The following is a 12424-nucleotide window of genomic DNA, read 5'->3' on the forward strand; positions in this document are numbered from 1 at the left end:
TAACTAGGGCTGTGCAATTAATCACATTTTAATTGTGATTTCGATTTTTGGATAAGACGATCTCCAAACTATTAAAATCGAGTTGAAACGTTTATATATATATATATATATATATATATATATATATTGCATACAGCTGGATACATATTTATCCATTCTTTTGGATTTGAACATTTTCTATTTTAACATTTTGAGTATTTCTTTCAGGGGAAACTTCAAAGCTCTCAGTTACAAAGTGTTTTTTTTTCCCCGAGAGAAATGCTAAATAGATGCACCATGTTTTCAAACTCAAAAAAATAACAGTTTGAATAATCGTGATTTCAATATTGACCAAAATAAGCGTGAGTAATATTTTTCCCATAATCAAGCAGCCCTAATCCTTACTCCAAAACGTCGCCCCCTGTCCCGCCGTCCCCCAGCATAGTGATTAAACATGACCTTTATTACAGTGCGGGCGCCATGCATCCCTGACGCCCGCACTAAACATGTGTCCGCTGCAGAACCTTTGTGTCGGCAAAAACATTAAACATGATGGAACCTGTGTGCAGAGAATCCTTCACTACGACACACCTACACGTAGACACACACATACAGACACACAGACACACAGACACACACACACACACACAATCACCCACACACACATTGCACCTTGTACCCCCGAGGCTTGCAGTGAACACCTAATGCCAACACACCGCAACACTGCAATCAGGGAGGCAGGGGGGGGTGCTGCGTGCGTGTGTGTGTGTGTGTGTCGGGGCTGGAAACGGGTACATGAAAGGGAATGGTGGAGTAGCTGTGTGGATTGTCTGTTGCAGCAACAGGGGGCTATAGGGGGGCTGAGTGTGGGGGGCTGAGTGGGGGGGGATTAGTGGATATGGGGGTGGGGGGCTGGGGGTCTACCCCTGCAGTAGTAATAGAAGACTGTCTGATCTTTGGCCTTGTTATTTCATCTGGTCTACTGCTGGGTGCCTGCGGGGGGGTGGTGGTGGTGGCGAGGTCTCTCGCTCTCTCTCTCTCCGTCTCGCTATCTCCGTCCATCCCTCTCTCCGATCTCGCTCTCTCTCTAACCATCGTTTTCTCTCTTATCTCTCTCTCCATCCGTCTCCCTCTCGCTCTCTCCATCTATCTCTCTCTCCCCATCAGTATCTCTCTATCTCTCTCGCTCCCTATCGATCACTCTCTCCATTTCTCTTTCTTTGACCACCTCTCTCTCCCCATCGATCACTCTCTCCATTTCTCTTTCTTTGACCATCTCTCTAATTCTCTCTCTCTCTCTCTCTCTCTCTCTCTCTCTTCATCATCATCTCTCCTTCCCTCCATATCTTTCTCTCTGTCTCTCTCTCTCTATCTCTCCTCCTTCTCTGTCCATCCCTCTCTCCATCTCCGTCTCTCTATCTCTCTCTCTCTCTGTCTCTGCATCTCTCTCTCTCTTGACACAGGCGCTCTTGTTTTCTACTTGAATGCTGATGCTCCCTCTGGTGGTAATGTGCCCACTTTAACACTGCATTAGCGCAGAGACCCACACAGGAGGAGGGAGGGAGGGAGGGAGGGAGGGAGGAAAAATAGAGGGAAAGAGAGAGGCTGGGATGAATGGATGGATGAAGGGAGAGACAGGAAAGGAGGGGGCGAGAGAGCAAGAGAGAGAGAGAGAGAAAGAGAGAGAGAGAGAGAGAGAGAGAGAGAGAGAGGGGGACTGAGATCAAAATAGAGGGAGGGAAAGAGAGAGAAAGGGAGGGAGGGTGGGAGAGAGAAATTCAGGGAGGTAGTGAGGGAGACAGAAAGGGAGGGAGAGGAAGGAGAGGACGGATGGAGAGGGAGGGACTGACAGCATGAGGGAGCGAAGAAAGGATGTGAGGGAGGGACAGAGAGAGGGAGGGAGGGAGGGAGGGACAGAGAGAGAGAAGGAGGGAGGGACAGAGAGAGTGGGCTGTGTGATGCTGGGCTGCAGCTGTCTGCCCAATCACGCCATTGCGACCGCTATGCTACGCTAGCTGCAGACACTCCTTTCATCATCACCTCGCCCTCGACTCTCCCGCCCGGTGGAAGAACAAGAAGATGAGAGAGATTGTCTGAAGAGTTGCGTGTTGCGTCTGACGTTGTTTAATTTTTTTTTTTGCCAGTCGCTTTCGCTCGCATTGAATTGTGTCTACCAATCCGTTCCATATGGGCACACATTCACACTTCACCGCCGCACACTCACGTAGTGACACATACACACACACACACCCACACACACACTCACACACACAGACACACACTCACACACACACTCACACACACACACACACACACACACACACACACACATGCAGGCAGTCTCACACCCACACAGACACACACACACACACACACACACACACAGACACAGACACACACACACATCATATACACGTATATATTTATACACATGTACATTCATTCTATTGAACGTATCTATAGATCTAGATATATATATGTGTGTGTGTGTGTGTGTGTGTGTACAGCTGTTACACCCAGCCACAGCACGTGTTTAAAAAAAACGAAGCAGCCCCACAAAGATGCAAGTGATCTTGTTGGGAGATGGAGGCGGAGCCCCGGACATAATCTCCCTCATCCTATTGACATAAAGAGGATCAGAAAACCGCAGAGGAACGACCGGGCGGGGAGACAGAACGGCTTAGGTTGAGGGGGGCCGGAGACAGACCCCGTGATCAACAGAGTGGCCCGCTGCCCGCGACAGCCCGCGTCGGAGGCAGCCATCGCCGCGTCGTCATCTGCTCCTCCCGCTAGAAATTAAAAAATATATATATATATAGCGCGACTGTATCTTTAAGCACACGACCTCATGGCGTACAGTGGAGAATCCATCCAAGTGGAGTTGGCCGTGCTCCAACGGTAGGTCGATGCTGGGATAGGTTTCAGTCAGAGGGTTGTATCGTGCGTGGTGGTGGTGGTGGTGGTGGTGGTGGTGGCGGCTCGGGGGGTGTTTGATCACCAGACAAAGGGTACTGTGTGCCCGCGTCGCCCGTAGGCTTTTGTTGAGGCAGATGCCCTGACTCCTCCTCCCCGCACGCTAAGGTCATGTCTCTTGACTTCCCTGTACGTCACCGTACGGGTAAGATAGTTATCAGAAGCCCAACGTTAAGAATCTACTAAGGACAACCTTTTCGCTTAGATCAGTATCTGCTTCTGGACTGGAGGGGTGTGTTGTGGAAGTGAGTGGCCTCCGTGACATGCCAGTGAGCATGACCGCGGTACAGCATGGGACGATATTCTGCACATGAATCATATTCTTGTTTTAACGTATCAAAACTGTACTGTACATACTGTACAGTGTATAGCAGTGCATGGCAGCACTGCAGTACAGTGCAATCGTAATGTCATACAGCGCTACAGTTAATGACTACAGTACAGTACAGTACTACATCCCAGTACGGTACAGTACTACATCCCACAGTAGTACTACAGTAAAGAAGGATGGCAGTACTACGGTGCAGTAGTACATTGCAGTCTTACTACAGTACAGTACAGTTCAGAGCAGTACAGCAGTAGTAATAGTAGTAATACGGTACAGTAGTACATTACAGTACACTACAGTACAGTAGTTGTGTTGTACTGTGGTACAGCAGTACATTGCAGTACACTCCAGTACAGTACAGTAGTTGTGTAGTACTGCGGTACAGTAGTACATAACAGTACACTAGAGTACAGCACAGTAGTAGTATTAGTAGTACTAAGTTACAGTACTGTACAGTAGTAGTAATAGTAGTAATACAGTACAGTAGTACATTACAGTACAGTACAGTAGTAGTACTAGTAGTACTAAGTTACAGTACAGTACAGCAGTAGCAACAGCAGTAACACAGCACAGCAGTACATTGCAGTACACTAGAGTACAGTACAGTAGCTGCGCAGTACTACGGTACAGCAGTACAGTGCGGCACACTACAGTACAGTGTAGTAGTACTAGTACTACTACAGGGTTTCCAGATGAGGGACGCCCGATGGTTGGGCCAGCGGAGCGTTGAGCTCGCCGTCCCGCTCGCGCCTGCAGCGTTTCTCTTGTCCACCACATAACAGACAGCGTAGCACAGCGATGGCCCCCGGCAGGGCGACAGACAGAGAGAGCTTGTTTGTGTTGAAATAGATGATCAGACAACCCAGAGAAGGTGATGTTCCTGCGCTGATAATTACAACGTTGAGTGAGGGCCAGTGAAGAAATGATCTCGGGCCCCCCCCCCCCCCCCCCCAGCGTGTCTGCAAATACAGTCTCACAGTCTCCCAAACACATCAACGCTGAACCGTGGTGCAGTGAAGCGGGCTGGTAGGGAGGGAGGGGGGGGGGGGAGGGAGGGAGGGGGGGCAGAGGGAGGGGGAGAGGGAGGGAGGGGGAAAGGGAGGGGGAGAGGGAGGGAGGGGGAGAGGGGGGGGGGAGGGAGGGAGGGAGGGGGGCAGAGGGAGGGGGAGAGGGAGAGGGAGAGGGAGGGAGGGAGGGATGGTGGGAGGGAGGGGGAGAGGGAGAGGGAGGGAGAGGGAGAGGGGGAGGGAGGGGGGGAGGGAGGGAGAGGGAGAGGGAGGGAGGGACGGACGGCGGAGGGGGGGAGGGAGGAGGGCAGAGGGAGGTAGGGAGAGGGAGAAGAAGGGAGGGAGGGAGGGAGGGAGGGGGAGAGGGAGAGGGGGAGGGAGGGAGGGACGGCGGAGGGGAGGGACGGCGAGGGGGGGGCTCACCTGCACGTCGTCGGAGGAGGGCTCGTAGTGGGCCCGCCTGAAGGTCTCGGTGACGTTGCGCAGGATCTCCACGGAGGAGAGCAGGTCGCCGGCGTAGAAGCTGCGGCGCTGGGTGAGGTCCAGCAGGTTCTTGGTGACCTGGGACATGCCGTCCCCCGCCAGCATCCTCTGGCCCTTGGCAAGGTGCCCCTGAACCTCCAGGAGAACGGGGAGGAGACGGCAGAGACTTGGGGCATGGGTGTACTCTCTCTCTCTCTCTCTCCATCTCCCTCTCTCTCGCTCGCTCCCCCGAGTCTCTCGCCCTCTCTCTAGCTCCTCCCTCTCGCCCTCTCTCTCTCTCTCTCATCCTTCTCTCTCCCTCTCTCTCTCTCTCTCTCTCTCTCCCCCCCCTCTCTCTCTTCCGTCCCCACCTCTCGCCCTCTCTCCTCTCTCTCTGTCTCCCCCTCTCGCCCTTTCTCCCGTCTCTCTTTGTCTCACTCTCTCTCCCCCTCTCTCTCTATCATCCTCTCTCTCTCTCTCTCTCTCTCAATCTCCTCCCTCTCCCCCTCTCTCTTCCATCCCCACCTCTCTCTCTCTCTCTCTCTCTCTCTCTCTCTCTCTCTCTCTCTCTCTCTCTCTCTCCGGTAGGTTTCACACTCAGTGTGAGTGAGAGTACAGTGAGAAAACATGAAGTGCAAAAGCAAGGCGGAGGCGTGAACCTTGGTAGACCCCCCCCCCCCCACCCCCCTCTCCCCTCCACTCAAAGGCTTGCATGTTATGACACTTACATATGAGCGCTGACTAAAATAATATATGTCCCGCACGCACGTGTTTTATCAAGCTGATGGAGAAAATGGAGAAAATGTTGACTTGTATAAAATGGAGACATGGGGATGACGCATGAATAAACTATGTTTTCTTGTAGTCAATACCGGTGTCGGTGTCAGTGTCCAGACTCTGAACTAGAGTCACTACTTTGATATGCAGTAAACAGACCAAAACCAAAAACATACACCAGAACTAAAAAAAAAACCACGTGAAATCTGACCAAACATAAGCAGTCGAATTTGCATCTCGAATTTGCATGAAACCAGTTTGTGTTTGGCTCGTGTAAGATGAAAACACTGGGAGGTCCGGGGAGGAGGGCGGTGGTGGTGGTGGTGGTGGTGGTGGTGGTGGTGATGGTGGTGTTGTCGGGGGGGGGTTGGGGGGCGGGTGCACTCAGGGCGGTAATTTATGACACACAGGGGGAACGGAGCAGGCAGACGGAGGCAGGTGGAGCTGACGTTGCACCTACTGATTGCTGCAAGTATCTGAATTCGTTGGTGATGCATCGGGCGTAGCTGGGCGGCTCCCAGTAGGCCACGCCGCGGTGGTCCAGGGAGCAGCGGCGACTGGTGGTTCCTGCAGAGAGGAGCGCCGGGAAACACGAGGCAGAGACACAGTCAGAGGGAGAGGGGAGAGAGAGAGAGAGAGCCGGGGGGGGGGTGGTGGAGATGATAAGGAAAGGAGAAGTGGATGGAAGAGAATGAGAGGGAGGGAAGGAGAGAGAGAGAGAGAGGGAGGGAGAGAGAAAGAGAGAGAGATATGATGAGCGGGAGAGAGAGAGAGAGAGAGAGAGAGAGGATTAGAGGGAGAGAGAGAGGGAGAAAAAGATATATAGAGGATGAGAGAGAGAGAGAGAGCAAGAGAGAGCGAGCGAGAGAGAGAGGATTATAGGGAGAGAGAGAGCAGGAGAGAGACAGAGACAGAGAATGAGAGGGAGAAAAAGACGACGAATGAGAGGGAGAGAGAGGGAGGGAGAGGGAGCGAGATAGAGGACGAGAGGGAGAGAGAGAGATAGAGGACGAGAGCGAGAGAGATAGGATTGCGAGAGGTTGCAAGAGAGACGAGCAGGAGATGGAAAGAGAGAGAGCGAGGTGGCTAGAAAGAGAGAGAGAGGAAGAGACAGCTGTAGAGACAGAGAGGAAGAGAGAGAGGATAACAGGGGAGGAGGAAGGAAGAGAGGCAGAGGAAGAGAGTGAGAGAGAGAGCGATGAAGATAGAGAGGAGGAGAGAGAGAGGATGATTGGGATGAGAGGGCGCTCCACATGGAGGGCACGGCTGGCGGGGGAGGGGAGACCAGTGGGATAAGGATCAAGAGAAAGGCTGTTGAAAGTAGTGCGGAGGAGAGAGATTCATTTTTTTTTCCCTTAGCCAACGCTATCATCAGCCGTGTTGGCCTCCCTTCACCCACACATTCGTCTTTCCTCGCCGACGGGGGAATCACCGCATCGTGTCAGAGACGTTGTGGTGGATAAACACACTGTCACTCTCCAGCACACGCCCATACGGCACTTACGTACGTATCAGACATACGCTGCACACACAATCACCCGAGAAGGGTGTTCCTGCCCGTCTCAGGCTTTCGCCTCATCCAGTTCAGCCGATAAAAAAAAGAGGAAGAGGAAAAAAAAAAGGGCAGGACTAATCTCGGTGGGTGGTGCCGGTGGGTGGTGAAGGCGATGGGTGGGTGGTGGTGGTGGTGGTGGTGCTGGTGGTGGGTTGGTGGGTGGTGGGCAGTGGCGGCTGGTGATAAAAATTGTTGGTGGGGCGCAGTAATAGACTGCCCTCCCCCCCAGAAAAAATTGAATTTGGTAGATTTGATTTCCTGTATTCTGGTGCATTTTGGGGATGGCCACTACCTATTACCTATTACCTACTATTCATTCAGATTCATATCCTACATCTTGACTTGCAGGGCCTGGACAAGCTTACAAGCTTACCCATTGTTGTTATTTTGATATTGAGGCAAATCATGATCACTGTCCTATAGTCTAATTTTCTGGGAGTCTCAATGTCTATTTCAAATGCAGTTAGAAATATGTGACAGTTGCTTTATTTTGTTTATATGCTGCAGGCCGAAAGACTGGATGAATATGTAACTTACTTGCTCCTTTTAAGTATAACATTACTTGGGGAGTCAAATTCCTCCACTGAAATGGGTGGAAAGTGCTTTTACAACTCTCTGCTAGTTAGCGATCTATCTCTTCTCTGCTGTAGTTGTGTTGCGCAAGTGTTGCTGAGGGAGGTAGCCTATTTGATTGATTCGCTGAATTGTCCAATCATGTGGTGATAAAAAAACAGAAAAGCCATACCATTGGCCTGGGGCGCACACTGGTGCGACCCGAGGGTGATTTCGCTTTGCGCCAATGAAAAGCCGTCTCCGCTTGATAGACAGCAAAAAGTTTGCGAGCTTACATTGACTTCAACTTGGCCGGCGCCCCTGACCTGAAGGAGGGCTTTATTTAGAATGACCAATAACTAGCCTAGCCCAAATCATTGACGTTCAGATGCATTTAAATGGTTGCTGGCAGTGGCAAGTACGGTCTATCACACAATTAAACAAGGACAAACGCTATGTATTTTTGTTGATTTATTTTGTATTTATAATCGATTATTCAAAGTTGGCAGATATATATTCGAGTGAATATTTCATGGAGGGGCGGCGCCCTAGTGCCCTCTATTGACCGGTGGTGGTGGTGGTGGTGGTGGGCAGTAGCAGTTCTACATTGAATTACGCCCCAGGGGAGACCCCCTCCCTGCGCCCCCCCCACAGTGATATGATCGATAATAGAAAACCGCCTTGCGGCGCAGATTTATTTTTCTCGTGTGCTCGTGCCCCCCCCCCATATAATGCCGCCCCGGGCGGCTGCCCGCTTCGCCCGTGCCTAAAACCGCCACTGGTGGTGGGTGGTGGTGGTGGTGGTGGTGCCAGCGGTGGTGGGTGTGGTGGCGGCGATGGGCGGGTGGTGGTGGTGGTGGGTGGGTGCGGTGGTTGGCCGGTGGTGGTGGTGGTGGTGCCAGAGGTGGGGGGGGGGTGTGGTGCCGGCGGTTGGTGGGTGTGGTGGGGGGGAGGGGGTGGTGGTGGTGGTGCCGGTGGGTGTGGTGGTGGTGGTGGTGGGGGTGGGTGCGGTGAGTGGGTCGCACCATCCCAGGTGTCGGCGTGGGGCTGCTCTTCACACATGGATCCCCCGCTCCCAAACACAGGTGCTTGACATCCCAGGAAAAGCTCCCACCGCATTGGAGCATTCCCCCCCCGGGCCCGCAAGACCGCCGCCCGCCCCTCCCCCTCCTCTCTGTTCTTTCAACACATCCCTGAGACACTCTCCCTCCCTCTCTCCCTCTCTCTGTCTGTCTAACCCTCTGTCTCTCTCTCTCTCTCTCTGTCTGTCTAACTCTCTCTTGGTCTATCACAGTTTCTCTTAATCTCTCTCTCTCTCTCTTTCTTGCTCCTTCTCCCTCTATCTCTCACTATGTCTGTTTCTATCCCTCTCTCTCCTTTCTTGTTCTCTCTCTCTCTCTGTCTCACTCTCTCTTGGTCCATCGACCATCCACTCTCTCTTGGTTGTTTAATCTCACTCTCTCTGTCTTGTTCTCTCTCTCTCTCTTTATCTCTCAGTCTGTTAGCATCCATCCCCTTTTTTCTCTCTGTCTGGTTCTCTGTCTCTGTCTCTCTCTCACGGTCTGTCTCTCTCTCACAGTCTGTCTCTCTCTCTCTCTCTCTCTGTCTCACTCTCTTGGTCTATCACCTTCTCTCTTGGGCTTTCTCTTTCTTGTTCTCTCTCGTTCTCTCTCTGACTCTCTGTGTGTTTCTATCCCCCTGTGTCTCTCTCACTCTGTCTCCAACCTTGTTTATTTACCTCTCTCTCTATTTCTGTCTCTCTCTCTCTCTCTCTCTCTCTCTCTCTCTCTCTCTCTCTCTCTCTCTCTCTCCCTCTGTCTCTCTTTCTCTCTATTTATATATATATATATATATATACATATCTATCTCTCTCCCCCTCTCTAGCTCTTGCTCCCTGTGAATGTCTCACACACACACAAACCAGCACAACAAAAGGACAGGACAGGCATGGATCTGGACCACACCTCCCACACTGCCTCGCTCCTTCAATACCAGCAGGCAGTTTGCTCAAAGGAAGGTTATCTGTGCACCAACACCCCCACGGTGGTGCTGAGGCAGCCATGCAGCAGTACCAGACTACACTACCCAGAGGGCATAGGGGGGGGGAGTAGGGCTGTTCTACTCCACCTCTGCACCCACCCACCTACCCGCCCACCCACCCACAGCTACACCCCCCCCCCCCACCCCAGGGAGATGAAACCTGGGATATTTCCGTCAGATTGTATACAGCCGATTCATTACATTATTTCAAAAAAATAACACGGCACAGGTATAAATAAAGGGTCTGGTTGTGTGGGGATGTCAAGACCCCACCCAGGGGTGAGACATTTATCCACAGATAGTATTTATTGACTCTGACGGCCCTAAAGGTCACTGTGAATGGAGGAGGCCTGTGTGTGTGTGTGTGTGTGTGTGTGTGTGTGTGTGTGTGTGTGTGTGTGGGTGTGGGTGTGTGTGTGGGGCCTAGAGGTGCGTCAAAACACAGAGATACAGAGGTGGTGATGGACGCTACAGCAGGTTACCAGCTCAGGAACACAGACATACATACACAACCACACACACACACACACACACACACACACACACACACACACACACACACACACACACACACATATACATGCACACACATACATGCACCCACACATACACACTCACATATACATAGACATACGTGCACACACACACACACACACACACACACACACACACACACACACACACACGGGCTGCTTTCAAAGCCTGGCAAGCATGACAGAAGAAATAGAAAGCAAAATAAAGGCTTATTTCTCCGAAGATGAGAAAGGTTTATCCTTCCACTTCCACTTTCCCACCGATTTCCTACCAAAAATAAATAAGTAGCAGAGCGCTAGGAAGCTAAGCAGCAGAGTCAATGTTGAACCGTGGCAGATAGAATATACATTATGAATGAATCAGCGGAATGGTATTTTAAATGGAAGGAAACAAACAAACAGATCAAATGTATACGTGTGGTTGTTATAAGACCGAGTGCAATCCCACGGGGGGATTTAGCAGAACATGCATTGGATGCAATTACTGTACGTACAAGGCAAACTAATGGTTTAACTGTTGTTTACATCAGAAGGAGAAATGGCACCATTAAAATCATTTCCCCACTGTTAGCTTTGAGCTAATGGCCTATATACTTTACTTACTTTAGTTACTTGAATGTAAATGCTGATCACCCAATAGCAACACAACAGTGGCTCCATCTATAGGCTGGTGTGCCACGTCGGGCTGGAGCTTAGGGTCTTACCTGTGGCGTTGGGGGGGCATCTGTTGAAGGCCAGCTCCCCTGAAGGCGTTCTTCTCCACACCATTGACACCGCATAGTCCTCAGGGCAGATCTCGTAGGGCGCTGCGAAGTACATGCACACACACACACACGCACGCACACGCACGCGCACACGTGCACACACGTGCACCCAAGCACGTGCGTACACGCAGACACACACACACACACACACACACACACACACACACACACACACACGCACACACACACACACACACACACACACACACACACACCCACAGCCATGTCAATGCTCGGGAGGATGCCCTGGGGTGCAGACAAAGCATTGCCACCATGCTGCAACAGTTGCCGTGTGTTACACTCTCAGGATGTGTGGACGGCTGCAGGGCGTCATGTGATATCAGAAGAAGACGCGGGCGTGTTCTCATCAATGTATGATGAGGCTCTGCTGATAGGTTCCCCGTGCAGGTGATGAGCGGGCGGGGGATGAAGGGATCTAGAGGTTGTTTTTTTTTGTGGTAAGAAGAAGGTAAGGAGTCGAGAGCGTCTTGCTCAAGGATCAAGGCAGCCGGCGGGCGGGGACTCCGACAGAGGACCCCCGCTCCCTAATAACATTTACTTGGATCCCCTCTCAGAACCGTCTCAGAACTTCCCCGTCGTGAGGATTACATTTTTTTTTCCCCACCTCTGCCGCCTAAACCCCTCGGTGGAAACCCTCCCCCTCCAAAAAAAAAGACAACAATAATCCCCGCGACTCAATTACTATCTACAGCATACGGCGATAATTGCCTTCCCCTTCCTCCTCGAGCCCCCCTCTCCTCCAGCCTCCTCCTCTTCTTCCAATTTGCCGTGATCCGAATCTCTAGGTGAGCAATCGCGCGGGGGGGTGGGGGGGGCTTTCAATTCCGCGGCGACGCAAGGAGGCTTCAATTACCTGGGCAGCGCTGGTCGCTGCACTTGCGGACCTCCTCTCCCGAGCCATCACACTGCTGGCCCGTGGTGGCGGCCCCCTGGCACACGCGGGCCCTCCGCTGCCAGCCGCCGTCACAGGACTTGGAACAGCCGCTCCAGGGACCCCAGAGGTTCCACTGACCGTTGGCTAAGCCGCGCAACGGAGAGGCAGGAGAGAGAGAGAGGGATGGAGAGAGAGTGGGGAGGGAGGGAGATGGAGGGAGAGGGAGAGAGAGAGATGGAGGGAGGGAGAGAGGGAAGGAGAGGGGGAGTGGGAGAGAGGGATGGAGAGAGAGAGGGAAGAGAGGGAGATGGAGGGAGAGGGAGAGAGAGAGAGGGAGGGAGAGGGGGAGATGGAGGGAGAGGGAGAGAGAGAGATGGAGGGAGAGGGGGAGTGGGAGGGAGAGAGGGAGGGAGAGAGGGGGATGGAGAGGGAGGGAGGGGGAGAGAGGGAGGGAGAGAGGAGTGAGAGAGGGAGAGAGAGGGGGCGAGAGGGAGGCAGACAGGGAATCAGAGACAGAGATAGAGAGCTATTGAAAAAATCCAACCATAGGATCATCATT

General features: G+C 52.3%; 1 protein-coding gene across 3 annotated transcripts in view; it reads right to left on the reverse strand.

Moving 5' to 3' along the window:
• The window catches only part of adgrb3 (adhesion G protein-coupled receptor B3), a gene marked incomplete at both ends in the record, with an annotated part of 102355 nt that overhangs the window by 41556 nt on the left and 48375 nt on the right, over nt 1–12424 (reverse strand). For 2 of the 3 annotated variants that reach the window (XM_084471019.1, XM_084471020.1), the window contains 4 exons: nt 4711–4905; nt 5987–6093; nt 10911–11012; nt 11845–12009. In XM_084471019.1, the coding sequence (XP_084327145.1) occupies nt 4711–4905; nt 5987–6093; nt 10911–11012; nt 11845–12009 (569 nt within the window). Of the gene's footprint in view, nt 1–4710; nt 4906–5932; nt 6094–10910; nt 11013–11844; nt 12010–12424 lie in introns of all 3 variants that reach the window. The other variant, XM_084471018.1, reaches the window with a different exon arrangement.

The sequence above is a fragment of the Micromesistius poutassou genome (genome assembly GCF_964030765.1).
Source record: "Micromesistius poutassou genome assembly, chromosome: 7".
Taxonomy (NCBI): Eukaryota; Metazoa; Chordata; class Actinopteri; order Gadiformes; family Gadidae; genus Micromesistius; species Micromesistius poutassou.